The sequence below is a fragment of the Leishmania donovani genome, chromosome 7, assembly GCF_000227135.1.
Source record: "Leishmania donovani BPK282A1 complete genome, chromosome 7".
In the NCBI taxonomy this organism is placed as follows: Eukaryota; Euglenozoa; class Kinetoplastea; order Trypanosomatida; family Trypanosomatidae; genus Leishmania; species Leishmania donovani.
This window is the reverse complement of record NC_018234.1, coordinates 236025-251397: the sequence shown is the minus strand read 5'-3', so window position 1 is coordinate 251397 and position 15373 is coordinate 236025. Positions and strand designations below refer to the sequence as shown.

The 15373-nt window shown below is 57.3% G+C and overlaps 3 protein-coding genes across 3 annotated transcripts in view; all 3 read right to left on the bottom strand.

Annotated features, from left to right (window-relative positions):
- Positions 1-5840: 5840 nt before the first annotated feature.
- LDBPK_070590 (hypothetical protein, conserved) lies at positions 5841-9146 on the bottom strand (the record flags this gene model as incomplete). Its single annotated transcript, XM_003858450.1, has 1 exon — positions 5841-9146. The coding sequence occupies one exon, from the start codon at positions 9144-9146 to the stop codon at positions 5841-5843; it is 3306 nt and encodes a 1101-aa protein (XP_003858498.1).
- A 1920-nt stretch (positions 9147-11066) lies between these two features.
- LDBPK_070580 (adp/ATP carrier-like protein) lies at positions 11067-12161 on the bottom strand (the record flags this gene model as incomplete). Its single annotated transcript, XM_003858449.1, has 1 exon — positions 11067-12161. One exon carries the CDS (start codon positions 12159-12161, stop codon positions 11067-11069), a length of 1095 nt encoding a protein of 364 aa, XP_003858497.1.
- A 2993-nt stretch (positions 12162-15154) lies between these two features.
- Positions 15155-15373, bottom strand: part of LDBPK_070570 (QA-SNARE protein putative) — a gene marked incomplete at both ends in the record, with an annotated part of 711 nt that continues 492 nt past the window's right edge. The window contains one exon of the mRNA XM_003858448.1: positions 15155-15373. This exon is cut by the window's right edge and continues 492 nt beyond it. Coding sequence (XP_003858496.1) covers positions 15155-15373 — 219 coding nt within the window.

Here is a 15373-nt window from a genome sequence, read left to right as displayed (position 1 = left end):
CACACACAACAGCCAAAACGAGTACGAGCACCGAGCGAGGACACGAGTGGGACTGGGGAGGGGAGGCGGCAGGCAACGGGCCCTTTGCGAACCTCCTCTCCACTTTTTGGTTTACCGGCGGCTCGCTTCGCACTCCCTGCCTGCCCGTGTGCGCTTGGGCTTGAAAGGGGGAGCAGAGAGAGAGAGGGGAGAAGGAAGAAAAAAAAGAAGGCAGCTGCTGACGCCTGAAGATATGTGTGTGTGTGTGTGTGTGTGTGTGTGTGTGTGTGTGTGTGTGTGTGTGTATAAAGCCTAAGGGATTCAAGAAGGCGCAAGAGCAAACAGCTTCTGCTGTAGAAACAGGCACGTGTTACCTTGCGTGTGCCTTCCTTCGAAACGAACCCGGACGCAGAGACGCAGAGAGACCAGCAGCAAGGAACGCCGTCGCTCACGAAACAGCCGGAAGCACACGTACAGAGAGAACGAAAGAACGAATAAAAGGAATATTTATAATGTGTAGGCGACCGAAAAAAAAAAGGGGGAGGACAGAGTGCAGGGCGAGAAGGAGGAGCCCTTCAACGCCCCGTGCAGGAGAACCGGAAGCGAAAGGCAAACGAGAGCCGTGTGATGGAGGGAGGCGCCCGAGATGGGGGGGGTAAGGGTGGCGGTCGCGCTGAGGGAGAGAACGCAAGAGGCACCGCAAAGACTCAAGAGAGAAACGAAATCTCGCCGCCCGTCTGCCACAGAGCCGCAACAACCAAGATCAACAGAAAAAACGCGCGAAGACGTAATCTGTGGGAAAGGAGGGGTAGAGAGCTCGCGAATACAAGAAAGGCGGAGCTGGGCAGAAGAGCAATACGCAGACAGGGAGGGAAGGGAATGTCACTGTCAAAGACGCAGCACAGCGAGAGAGAGAGAAAGGCGCACACACAGAAAGGAAACAAAATAAAAGATGGAGGGGCGCAACCTTTCACAAGCACGAGCACACACACACACACACAGACATACAGACCGACACACACCGAGACAAAACAAATACGAAAAAGAAACCAGAAAACAAAATGAAGTGGAGAGGCGCAGACAACAGCCAAGCGAAAAAAAAAACGAAAGGGGAAAACGCAGAACAGCGAGACGCTCGAGTCAACCAGCCAACGAAGGGGACAGGTATTCAAACGGAGAAGAGAAGGGAGACGACGAGCGAGAGGAGGAGGAGGAGGAGGAGGATGTGTGTGTGTGTGTGTGCCGTCAGAGAGAGAAACAAGAGGAGAGGTCTCCAAGCAAACCAAGCCAAAGCAAACGAGGCAAAAAGCGACAGCGCAAGAGCGCGTGCACCACAACCAATAAAAAACACACACGCACACAGAAAGGAACTCGTAAAAGCGAATGTCGATGAGCGAAAAGAAGACGGAAAACAGAAGAAGGCGGGGAGGGGCAGCACTGAATCGGAGGCGCGCACAGAAAAAACAATGAACAAAGAGAATGTCAAGAGCGGAATAGAAACGAGAGTGTATCTGCGTGCGCGTGAGAGCTCCGGCGAGCGTCGAAGAAAGCGAAGCGCCAGCAAACAAAGAATGTCAGGAGTATAAGCAGGAAAAGAGGGAGAAATCAGGCCAATAAAAAAGAGGGTAAGAGAGGCAAGGCACACACCGCTAGAGGGAGAAGGAGGGAGGGGGAAGGCAGAAGAGGTGTTCCAGAGACACGCACAGGTGGATGAATAAAAGAAAAAAACGCAAACAACAAACAAAAAGAGATGGAGAGGGAGAGGGATCGACTAAGTCGATAACAGCAATAACCCGTGTGCCTTATTCTCTGTATTCGCCCCGTGAAGGCGATTGCTGAAAAGGCGAACAGCGCACGAGCAGGAGAGAGAGAACGCGACAACGGAGGACAGACACACGAGAGGGTTAGGGAGGGAGGGAGGGAAGGGAGGGAAAAAGGTGAGAAACAGGGAAAAAGAGGAGGTAACAGAATGGAGCACGAGTAAAGACAGAAATCAGAGAAAGAGACGAGAGTACCACGACAGCACACAACAGAAGCAGGTTTAAGAGGCGAAAGAAAAACAAATGCGAAGAGGGAGAAAAGGGGGAGGGGGCTTGGCGACGGCGACACACAAAGAGGAGGGAAGACGGCAGAGAAAAAGCGGCACAAAACAAACGACAGACACGTCGCACACACGCACACGCGGAGAGGGAGAGCGACACGACGTGAGAACGGCAGCCACCAGCCAGAAAGTAATACTTTTGGTTATATATATATATATATCCTCCTGGTGGTTCCAACTCTCGATTTTTTTCTTTATTGATGTACTCTTCTGCCCCCCCCCCACTGGCAAGAGAAACACGAACGGAGAGAGGCCACGAAGCCACAGGCAATTCCTCTGGGCGCGAAAACAAAAAGGAGGTGGTGGGTGGTGGCAGGCCTTTTGCCTCTTCAGGTGCGTGTGTAAGCGAACGGCACGCGTGGCCGACACGCACGCGACCGGAGCGCACGAAGAAATATAAAGTACGCTGAGTGACAGATAGAGAGAGAATAAGAAGACAGAAAGAGATGCACGCAAGGCCTCGGTACGCGAAACGATTGCGGCCCCCTCTACGTTTGTTTCGACGTCCTCCCACCACTAACACTCTCTCCTACTCCTCCTTCCCGTTGCGGCGAAGTTGTCCCCTTCCTCAACCTCTTGTCTGCCTTTTCCTCTGTATTTATTGATGCGCCTATGTGCGCGCGAGCACGTAAACGCGTCCCCACCACCTTCCCTTCGTACCACTGCAAGGACAGCTATAGCAGGGAAACGCCGCGCACGCGGATGCGAGAGCACACGTGCGACCCCGCCCTCCACCACTCCAACAGGCACAGCAATATATCTGTATACTACGAGACGGAAAAGAGCAAGAAGTGGAAGCAGGAGGAAAAGCGTAGACGGAGAGAACGATAAGGTGGTGGCGCCTACTGCAAATATACGTGTGAGAGAGCAACAGTGTCCCGTTCTCTCTCCCTCTCCGCCAAAGAGCGGCGCAAAGACGCGAAAAGGGATAAGAAGCGAAGGAACAGCAGGAGCACACACGCGCACAGGGAGTGGCAGGCACGGACACACACAGAGAGTGGGGGGGGGAGAAGCACAAGAGGCACTTTACAAGGGAATGCGAGGTGAAAGACGAACGTGGATGATGACGGTTGGCGATGGTTACCGCGAAGAAAAGGGGATGGGGAAGTCGACGGCGAAGGGATTTGTAAATATATACAAGCAAAAAAAAATGTACGAAGCGATCTTTTTCACGTCAATGATACTGTTGACGCAGACGCCGTATATGGATTATATATATATATAATCCATATACCTATGTAAACGTGTGTGTGCGTATGTGTGTGTGTGTGGATCTGTATGACTTCCTATCGTCTCCTTTCCTGATGTCGTTGCCTCCGAATCGTCTAGTGGAGAAGGGCGGCAGAAAAGGGAGGAGCGGCAGACAGATATACAGAGAGAGCGAGCGAGCTCCGCCACACTGTAGCTCTCCCTTGCTCCTTAGTCTCGCTCTTCTCTGCAAGCCGTGTTTGAACGCTTCTTGTTCTCCTCGCGTACTTGCGTTGACTGCGTGAGGTTCGTGTGTGTGTGTGGGAGTGTGTGTGTGTGGAAGTGTGTGTGTGTGTGGGAGTGTGTGTGTGTTTCCGCAATTGTACGACACATGCAAGCCCCCCACACAGAACAGACGTCGTTTCTCAGACACACGAGTTCACGATCACGAGAGACCTTCCCTGTCTGCGTGTGTATGTGTGTACCTGACTGTGTGTAGCTGCCCGCCTCTCGCCAAATGTGGACGACGATGATACATAGACGGAGAGTGATCGAAGCAGATAAGCAACTCCACAGCAGCTGCACAATACCTAAGTTAACGTGTGTGTGTGTGTATGTGCGCCTGTGTCAACGCGCAAACCGCGCAGCTGGCCAATGGCACGCAAGAAAGAAAGTGACGGGCACGCACAGCGAGCAAAACAGGCTGCAGCGTACACGAGGATGTCGTTTTGAACACCTCCGTGCTCACACACCCCCGCACCGTACGTGCAGGGTGTGTGCTGCTTATAGTGGAACAAACGAAGAAATCGAGCACGCGTGGGCGGCAGTGCGCGCGAGCGTGTCTAGATAGACGGAAGGAGTCGTGGGGATAGGGGGTAGGTACGTGTTTTGGCGAGTAAGGAGGCCGGGTAGGTAGATGGAGTGGGTGGGCGTGACCTGAAGAAAGAGACGAAAAGAAGGGGGAGGTGTCGGAGCTGGCGGAATGGGAGAGAAGCGAATTGTTTGCCCAACGTATCCATTCTATCACGAGCTGGTCAAAACACAGACGCATGCAACGACAGGTCCTCTATCTCTGCTGCGTCACGGCTATGTCACGGACATCGGGCCCATCAGCGCCGTTTGGTGTCGTTGGCCCCATGGCAATTTCAGTGCGCACAGCGCGGGGGGTGGGTCCGTGGTTGCCTTCGACGTCGGCGAAACGCAGGTGAAGCTGAAAAAAAAGCAGGTGGATGCGCATATATGTTGAATCGCGGGCAGGATTCTTAGGCGGCCTGCCCAGGGCGTGGTCATAACCGCAGGTCTCCCCGGCACGGCGCCAGCTCAGACCTGTCAGCAGACGCGAAGAGTCGGCAGCAGCACAGGGGTGGGGGTGGAGAAGAGAAGCGGCGAACGGATGGCAGAAGCATTCGTCGTCGCTGCCGTCCCAGTCAGACCCCCTCTGTGCGCCATCTATGTTTGTACGTGTGGGTCAAGATTTGGGGGGTGAGAGAGGGGAGGGGGGAGGATGTCTATGCGCTTGTGTACCGGGGATGACGATAATTCCGGTGTTTCATGTGACTTCTTCTCCAAGAGCTAAAAGGGGGAGGGGGTGTGCTTGTGCGTCGGCGTGCGTCTGTGAGGAGAACACGTGGAGACGCATGCTCTCTGCTTGCCTCTGGTTCGTACTTTGGTGAGTCTCCGTGTGTCACGGCGAACACAACAGCAAAAGAAAGAAAAGAGAGAAGGTGTGACGAGAGAGGAAAGAGGGGCGCCGTAACGGCACGTCGGTCGGAGGCACAAGATGCGAGGAAGAGGCGTCGGAGAGAGCGGCGGACTTGCGCTAACACCGAATGACGAGGAAATCGCTCTGTAGGAAAGAGGGGGAGGAGGGGGGGCCAAAGACTGGTGTACACGCAGATTGATTTTGGCCACGCCTTTGCTGTCCGTTCCAATTCCCTCCTTCCGTCCCATGTGCCCGAAACCCATAGTTCACGTGACGAACCACACGCAAGCTAAAAGGGGGAGAGAGACACACAATACCAAGGAGTGCGCATCAGTGGATCAAAAGCCTATACCTATCCACGCCCCGCGCCTGCAGCCGCATGAACTTGTGTCCGGTGTACCAGTGTGTCGGTGTGTGCAGTTGTATATCTGAGGCGTACACAGCAAGCACATCGATTTTTCAGATCCAGCAATGCACAACAGGTAATACAGGTAGCGAAAAAAAAAAGAGGGAGCGATCCACGCATGGCAAGCAGGAAGGACCTGCACGCAATTCGTGTATACTCTTGAGTGTGTGTGCGCACACATATCTGCTCGGCGAAGACACAAAACAGAAGAACGCTAGAAATGAGCAAAACAGGAACACAGAGGAAGAACCGAATCTGCGAGCACGCACATGCACATGCATAAAAAGGAAAGAGAGGAGTAGAAGTCACCACCAAAGCAGCACAGTACACATCTACGGGAAAAGCAGGGACACGCCGCACCGTAACGGCTCACGCGCACGCACCCCCCGTGTGGCAGAGCCGTCCATCTCACAGGGACTTGTTCCACAGCACTCCTCATTCCGCTCTTCATGCTGGCCTTCCTGTCACGCTGTCAAGGTGCGGTTGCGCTCCACCACACCCATCATGGCACCCACCCACGCCTGCCGGTCGTCCTCGCGTAAAAAGGACACCGCCACCGGTCGGGATGCGAAGACGAAGACGGCGCACATGTCGTTTGCCACCGGACGGCCTCCGTGATCGACCACCACTGCACCACCGTCGACACGGGAATCGCTGCCGCGACTGTTGGCACCGCACTTGGCACGACGGAACAGCGTCATGTGCGCCTCCGCGATGCCGTGTCCAGCGCCAACGTAGACGGCCTCCAGGTGAACGAGGTTCAGCGCCGTTTCGTACGGCACCTCCTGCTGGGAAAGGGAGAGCCCCGTCGGCAGCGGCGCCCCGTGCTTCGACCGCTTCGCGCGCGGCAGCCGATCGTGTCGGTGCGCGTCCGCCGGCGTCGCCCACGTGAAGTGCGGCATGAGGACCTCGCTGCCACAGTATGTGTCCATGCAGTCGAGAATTTGGAAGAGGCGTAGGTGCGGTCGGCGACTGTTGTGAATGTACTTGACAGCGAGAGTGCCGCGAGAGCGCAAGAGCGGCATGAGATCTTTGAGAGGTCGCTTGACAATGCCGCTTGATGGCTGAGATGCCGCGAGCTTCGCTCGGCCTGCACCGCCGCCAGTGTCTCTGCGTCCGTCGCATCTGCCCGTCTCGCTACCGTGGTCACCGCCTTCGCCCGAGCTGCTGCTGCTGCTGCTGTCCACGTACCCGTCTCGCATGTGCACATGACGCCCGCGAGTGTGCAGGGATGCATCTTGCCGCCCATGGCGGTTGTGTTGTCCACGACTGTTCGTGTCACCTTGGCGGTGATTGAGCCGAGGCGACGACGAAGGCTCCGCCGGTGCCGCAGCAAACCCGTTCGGCGCCGAAAAAGGATGGTGCTGTGATACCCCAAAGACCATATGCGGTTGAAAAGACGACGACTGGTGGTGCTGCACCGTTGCACACGGCGGCGCTGCTCCTGCGGTGTCGACAGCGCGGTGCAGATGTCGATATGGCGGCGATGGCGTGGCCGCCTGCGCCAAGGAGGAGACGGCCTCGGCGTTTTCGTTGTCCAAGTCGTACGGCAGCGCACTAGAACCAACGGCGGCCGGGCCCGCAGGGCTGACACGAGCGCGAGCTTCCTCGTGAGCGCGCGATGCAGACGCCGTGCTAGAAGCGGCAGGTGACACAGACGACGCAACTGATGGCCTAAGATGGCTCAGCGCGGAGGTCCCGTCGCCCGCGGTGGTGATGTCGTCGTTGCGAAAGGCTGGCAGCCGAGCCGTGATGATCTGGACTGGGTGCGTGCCGCCGCCGCTGAAGGCGAGCTGGGCATTCGGTGCGCGGTAGGTCGGTTCCGTGTCTGAGGTCGCGCTGCTGTTCACTAGCCGATTTCGAGCGTCGGACGTGGTGGGGCGCTGCGGCGGCGGTGTGTAACTGTCGTGTCGCTCCCGCTGCGGCGGCGGCGGTGGCACTGGTGCGACGCTCGCAATGACGTTCTCCGTCGGGTCTTCGACCAGGAAGGACGACGTCTCCATCCCTGCCTCCCGCCGCGCCTGCCGCACCGTACGGTAGAGGTCGATGTAAAAGCACTGCGCCAGCCCGGCCACGTCCTCGGCACTCAACGACTCTACACCGCGCTCCATTTCTCCCGCCTCCCTGGCGTAGTAGTTCTTGAGGTAGTGTGCGATGCGGCGGACATTAGCTGCGTGCTCGTCGGCGTTGTGGCGGCTGACGAATTCAACTGGCTCGACATGGTGCAGGACACGGTCAGCAGAAACGGTCGGCGGCGTTGTTGTCGAGGTGGCGCATGGAGGCGACGGTGCCAGGGGTGGGCGTCGCAGCGGCTGGCGCCACGACTGCGAGCTCTGATCCTCCCTCACCTCTTCGTAGGCGGAGTCGCGGCGCGCGGCGGGGGCCGCGGGAGGAGAATGGGACGCCGACAGTACTGACGACACTGGGCGCGACGCATAGGCGCTGTTCACGTAAGAGTCTCGTACAGAGCCCTCCTCCCACACATGCTTGTCTCTCCGCCCGCGCGGCTCATACGGTGACGGCGATGCTGCTGTCGCGGCATCTGTGGAGGCTGTGGCAGCGCCACGATGGGTTTCCTCACCGCTGCTGTCTCCCCACCCCCACAGTAGCGACGACGGCGAGGGCCCGCGACGAGAGACGGGTGGTGGCGGTGCGGACGAGTGCCGCCACCCACGGGAGGCTGGCGTCGTCGTTGTCGCCGCGGTAGACACGCGACCGTACGGCGGCGTGGACGAAAAAGATGAGGCGCGGGACCACTCCCACCTTGGCACGGACGGCGGCGCCGACGCTGCCCACCCGCCGCCCACCGCTCCGCCGGTGTACGTGTCCGACTTTCGGCGGGTGGATAAGGAGGGCGGCGCGGCAGAGTCCTTCCCGTAGCGGAACATTGTGCCGGATGAGGTTGCCGCAGGAGCAGCCGACGCAGCGCCTCTCGAGGCGTTGCTGTCGTTGAGAAAAGAAGGCAGGTAACTCGGATCGGCTCTGTTGCCACTCGCAGAAGCGGCTTCGCGGATGTATGGCGAGTGGCCGACGCTGGCCAACGTCGCTGAAGCCCGCGGGCGCTGGAGAAGCGGCGTACCGTTCAGAATGCCGTCGTTTCGCGAGTCGCTCGCGCTGTGTGAAGGTTTACTGTTGCCAAGGTGGCGGATTGAAGAGTACGTAACCCCTGCGCCAAGGTTTGTGTGTCTGTCCTCGCCTACGCTGTCTCGTCGAAAGCTTCCGCGGGCGCCGAGCAGCGGTGCATTATTGCCTCGGTTGTTCAGCATGGATATGTTCGATGGAGAACCGCGCTCCGCAGTAGACGGGCCGCGTAAAGCTGGACGGATAGCGTCCACTGCGTCCTGTGGCAGCGCCTTGCGTGTGGGGCGGCCGGACTGATTGACGAAGTCCTGCAAGTAGGCGATGGAGTCCGACACAGACGCATCCGCTGCGACGGGCATGACGCAGAGAGCGGTGCAGTGCAACACAGCGCACGGCGCCTTCGGTGAATCTATGTATGGAGTAGCGTGCGTGTGTGTTTCACCGCTTACAAGTCTATGTGTGTGCGGGTGTGTCCCGATGGACAACGAAACGCTGCGGCAGCCCCCTCGGTGGTGCGCTCTCACCCACTCACAGAGACGTGTAGGAGTCCGGGGAGGGGCGGCTTTTGGGGTTGTGCTGCAACACGACGACCACAACGCACAGCGATGTACGAGCGATAGAGGAGGCGAGGAAGATGGGTTCGCAGGGAATGGGGGGAGGGGCGGAGTAGAGCGGTGAAGAGTCAGCATTGCAGGAAAGCAAAAGCATGACAACAACATGAATGAGGGCACGCTGCGAGCTGCGCCCTGTCGCGGGGGTCACCTGCGATGCACCGCCATGCAACTGCTTGTGTGCGCCACTGGAAGCACAGATCCATTCATGATACGTGCAAGTGCGAGCGTTCTAGCTCTACCTTTGGCGTCGGGCACACCATCGTCACCCTGCGCCTCATCACACACACACACACACACACAGACACGCACATGCAGTTTGAGCAAACATACACAAAGACGCGCTGTACGATAAGCGATACTTGATGAGAAAGCTGGTGGAGGTGGAAGCACGCAAAATACTATGCAGGAACACCACCTATCACCATGGCCAAGGTGGCCTCGTACCTTTCCCCCGAGTTTTCTACCGTCGTTGTGTGTTCTTCATAGTCCTCTGGGGTTGTTCGTGCTTAAAAAGAGACCCGGGTGACGTTGAGGAGGGGGGTGGACGCTTCCGCGCGTAGCATGCCGGGGGCCAGTGCCCCCAATGTGTGAGGAAGTCAGGCAGCCCCCTCCCTCTATGCCCTGCCGAATGCCGAACCACCTCTGGTGGCGACAGGACCAAGCACCTACGACGTGGGGGGTGGCCAGAGCGATGTGCCGCTGCTGATGCGGGTGGTCAGGTCGTGGATGGCGTTGTATTGTGGAGCGAGCTGCGGCAGTGAACGCGTCTGCGCCCCTCATGTGATGGGCAAAGTGCCAGCGCAACCCCAGCGTATCCCACCCCCGGCCCTCACGCAGCCTACAGAGGTGTGGGGAGCCTGCGTGCTGCCCCAAGAGGAGCGCGCTACGTTTCGACCAGCATAATGGGCCCCGCATCCCGCGGCGCAGAGCAGCGGGATGCGGGGCCTGTGGGAGGGTTGGAGTGGGGGAAGTCATGTAGCGTTGGACTCATGTTCTACGGCAGCATGAACAGATCGAAGAAAAGCTTACCAGGAGAGAAGACACGCGAAGCAGAAGCGACAGCGAGAGGGTGTAGGCGTGTGGAGGTGACAACGTGCGTATGTAAAGGGAACGTGCTTGTGTGTGTGTGTGTGTGTACGCGTGCGTCATCGAGCCTATCTCTACATCCATGTCGGTGATTGTGGAGAAGTACGAGAACCCGTACGTACATCAACGCGTGCGCTCACAGAGACGCGCTCCAGCCACGGCTACGGCGCTTTCTATCTCCCAAAGCGCACGTAACGCCAACGAGAAGCGTTGCCAATCAAGCCATCCGAATCCTTCCTGCACACCTCCCATCCACCACCTGCAGCCACCGTCGCCAACGCCATGGACATTATCATCCGTCGAGCCTCTCAAGTCGCAACCCGAGAAAAAAAAAAAAAAGAGGGGGAGTGAGTGGAGAGATGAACGAAAATCCAAGGAAAGAGGGGGCGGACGGACGGTGGGTGGGGGGGGGGGGGGCACACACGCGAAAAGGGAAAACAGAAAACGAGTAATGTGAACAAAGCCAAACAAAAATATGATCAGAAGAGGCGAAGAAACGACACGCCTCGCATCAACGCACTCACGCACGCACGCCTCACATCAACGCAGACGTGTCCGTGCGTCCGTGCCATGGAGTAAAACTGTGGAGCAGCGAGCGACAATACCAACAAAGAAAAGAGCGAGGAGGAGAGGTGCTCTCACCCCCTTCCTCAGAACAGTTTATCTCTGAACGCTGGTGTTTGGGTGCGTGCGCGTGCCCCGCCACCACACACCATCGCGGAAGCCAACGAAGGAGGGAGAAAAGGAAGTGAGTTGAGTGTCCCCATACTACCTCTTCTTCCCCCTCCCCCGCCGCCTGCCTCCGCCCCTCCCACACAAACACACATTAACATACCGCGTGTGTTTTCTCACACAGGGATGAACGCATGTACACACACACAAGGCCTAGCGAGAGAAAACGGGATGCGTCTAGTACGGCAGCCCCGCCAAGACAAGCCCTGTCGCCGCTATCATCTTCGTCAGGGTAACGGTCCCGCCGCGAAAGAAGCCGCGGATGCCCTCTTTTTGCGCGATGCGGGCCACACACTTCATGGCGGATGAGTACCGCAGCCGGTCCTCCATAACGGCGACCATCATGCGATGGCGCACTAAGTCCACCGGATGAAGACACAGGGTGGTCGTGCCGGATACCGCCAAGCCACACACTGTTTGTATGATCGCCGGGGTCCAACCGTTGCCCTCCTCATCTGGCGGTACGTACGGAGCGACGAGGTTCAGCAGAACACTCTGCACAGACTGGTAGACAACGCTGCCGAAGATAAAGAGAGTGAGGCCGCGATAGAGGAAGTGGGGGCATTCGCTCATCACGGGATGGGCGTAGAAGGAAAAGCTATTTCGGAACTGGTACGGGGCGCCGACACGGGACTTGACATCGACGGCGAGACGGAACCGCGCGTACTCCAGGGGGTAGCTCACCGCAGTGGCCGCTAGTGCACCCCCGAGAAGGGCGGCGTAGCTGGCCACCGTGTAGCCCGCTACGGAATGCATCACACAGGAGTTGAAGATGAACGATTGTGTTGGGTACGCAAGAAATATCTGCGCGAGCAGTATAGGCAGAAGCGAGACCACCTGGATGAGGTTGCCGCGCCAGAAGCTCCGTGCGCCCTCCATATGCTTGAGGTAGCGCACACAGGACCACACGGTCTTGAACTCGCACTGAAGGACACCTGCGCGTTGGAGCTCCTTTTGGCACTGCATTACGTACTTCACACGCTCGAGGGGGGCGAGCACAGTGCGGCTGATGGCTCGCATGAGCCAGAGCCGCTGGATATACTCCACAGAGATGAGCGTTGAGCCATCGTCTTCATAGGGGCAGCGCTGGTCGCCGTGCTGCGATGCCGACTCGTGCGACGGTGATGAATATGATGATCCGGCGTGGTCAGTCTCCGAAGTCCCGCCATGCGACGAGTAGGATGACGCGGAAGACCTCTCCCCAGCCCTGTACGCAGAGCCGCCGCCGCTACCACTACTGCTGCTCTGGGCGGCAACGCTAGTGGTTGGCATGGCTAGACAATTAGAAGGGTGTCGAAAACACGCAAGACGCTCTCGCTCTCCTTCCCCTGGACTGGTGTGTGTATGCGTGCGTGTGTGTGTGTGTGGTGGTGGGGGGGGGGGGCACGTTTGTGAAGTCTCACGAAGCACACGCACACGCAGATGGACAGAGACCGACAGAGAGAGAGCGCTACACTAGAAGCCAGCGATTCGCGCCGGACTGCAAGCAAACCAAGCGCAGCGCAGTCGTGCCTCTCACAGGCACACCCGTGAAAAAAAAACGAAAAACAACGAAAAGGAAACACACGCAAATACACACCAGTTACGCACTGCCGGAAGGACGAGCACGCTGCCAATGCGATGGGCCTTCGACTTGATCACTTGAAAGACCACGCTGACAAAGGCAGCAGCCTTCGCGGGTGCACGTATGTATCTGTAATAGATGTCGTGCTGGTGCGTGATGATCGACTGTAGGAGAGAGAAAGAGAGGCAGAGAAAAACGCGGCAGACCGGTATCCCAAAACTCAGCACAGCCAACGCCCCATACGCAAGCGCCTCCTCCCTCCCCTTGCCTCCCTCCTTTTCTTTTCCGAAAAAAGAGCGAGAGGCTTACACGCACACGCACACGCACGCGCACAGCGTATCCCCCTTTCACGCTGCTAAGGGAACGAACGAGCGACGAAACGAGAACGAGCAACACGAGTGAGAAGAACAAGGGGGGATATAATGACGCACAACGCGGATGGGGTGTGGGGTAACAAACAAGCAGAGGGAGGGAGAGAGAACCAGCGCGTGCGTGATGTGCGGGTGTGTGTGCACGAGGATGCAGCTTAGATGTACCTGTGAGGAAGAGGAAAAAGGAGAGAAAGGAGATAGGAGAGATAAGAATAGGCCAAGGCGACAACGTCCATGCCCACGCCGAAGCGTCTGCGCGTACGCGTATGACCGCCCGTGTCTGTGTCTGTGTTGTGTGTGTGTGTGTGTGTGTGTGTGTGTGTGTGTGTGTGGTGTATGTGTGTGAGCGAAAGGAAAGAAGCGAAAGGGAGGGGGAGAGAACCTTGAGCGATGCGAGAAAATACAGAGTCTGGCCTTCGGCTTGTGAGTTTTCTGTGCGTGGGTGCGTGTGTAGAGAGGGAGGGGGGAGAAAGAGAAGTCTTTGAGTGGATGTGTGTGTGTGTGTGTGTGTGCGTGGGTGCTTGTGGTTGTGAAGAAGTGCCTCCAATGACGTAAAATATAACGGAGAAAAGCCAAAGGCAACCAAAAAGATGGTATGCGTACTGGTACAAGGAGAAGACGTGGGAGAAAGAGGGGGGTGTGTTCAGCACGCACCCCGGCGCCAACCAGGAAGGAGGAAACGCGTGCGGTGCAGTGCGTCCAAAGGGTGCCAGAAAGCGACGTGAGAGGAAGGACGAGAAGAAAAAAAGAGCGAGAGGGGCAGTATTTTGTGCGTTGGTCGGTATGTGGAGGAATGGCGCACACACACACATATATATTACATATGCGTATACACACCTACATATATATTGTCTTTTTTTTTCTGCGTAATAGACGACGCCCCCTGCAAGAGAAGGCGAAGGGGCCAGAGAGAGACTCGAGTGACGACGTATTGTCAGCGATGCGACCCCGCGTCCCCTTGAGTTCGCTCTCTCCCTGCCTCGCTCTCCTCTCCCCTTGATCATAGACGCCTCGCTGCACATCACGCCGAGTAGGCAGTAAGGCCGTCCTGTCCTGAAGCTCTCCCTCTTACCTCCCGCCGCGATCAAGCAGATTGACGCACCACTTGCATCGCGGCACGCGAGTACAGCAGTGAAACGTCGAAGATACAGAGACTGAGAGAAAGAAAGAGAGAACGATCTATGTGAACACGACCTGGCACACACCCATGCATGCCAGAGGCACTGGCATCTACTTTCACCTGAGTCAACCTGAGACGGCCCTGTAGCACAGCGGATGGGCGAAAACGGCAGGGGTGACTTGAGGTCGGCGCGTGCTCAAGGGCTCTCGTCCCTCTTATTGCAGCCATTAGCCCAGGCTTGTGCGCTTGCATATGCGTCTGCGTACATGTAGCAGCCACGGGCCAACCCTTCGTCATACTTGGGCTCGATCTTCGCTTTTCTTGTTCAGCCCGCAAGCGTGGACTACAAAGCATGCACACACACACACACACACACACACACGAGGCATCCGTGTCACCTACACAAATACATCCACATGCATAGAAGCATCTGTGTACACACATGTGCATGCCTTCCCCATCTACATCGTCGTTGTATCTCGGAGAAGCCGCAAGGCCAGAGATGAGGAGAACAGATATCAGCAAAGGCATACATATGTATGCGTGCATGTATACGTGTGCGTGCATGTGCATGTGGGAGTGCAAGCAACGAGACAAAACACAGAGGAAAACATAATCTCTGCGATGAGACAAAGTCGCCAAGAGGTAGACAGGAGGGGCGCTTCAGACATCGAGCCGCCCAACGAAGACGGAGGAGTAGCGCGGACTCGCACGCCTGAAAGGAAACGCAACAACACAGAATTAGCGAGAGAAGAGCGAGAAGCAGTAGAGGGTGGCGGGGCTCAAAGCAGTCTTACCCCTCCCTCACCTCTCTCATCACAAAACAAGTAGCAACAGCAGCGAGGAGACCCAACGCATAAATCGAAAAGGTAAGAATTATGGGGAAGAAAAAGCGGCAAGGCGAAGGGTGGAGGTGGGCGGCGTGGCAAGAGAGAAGACACACTATGGAAACAGTTGGCGTGCATGTGCGTGGGCACGCACACGCAATTCAATGTGAGAAAGAGAAAAAGAGGGGTGGTCGGCAAGTTTACACGGAGTGCCGCAGCAGCGGCAGGTGCTGCCGGATACAACCCGCCCCCCCCCCTTTTCCCCCTGTTCCGCCCTTTCGGTCTTGCATCCCATCCCGCTTCACGCAGAGGTCATCCCGCCTGATATGCCCCCCCCCCACTGTCGCCATGCTGAGGAGTCCACACAGAAAGAGCTTCTCTCTTCATTGCTTAGACCTCATGCGTTTTGTCCAGATGGACACAAAGACCAGCACAAGCAGCGCCACGATGCACAGCCCAAATAAAGAGAGAAAGCACTTGTCGCGTGCCAGCTGGCGGTAGAACCAGCGCAAATCACGCGAGGCGTGGTCGATCTGGCCCTGCAAGTTCTGCAGCTCCTCGTCGATGTGGTACATGCGCTCCGTCTGCTTCTGAAGCTCCAC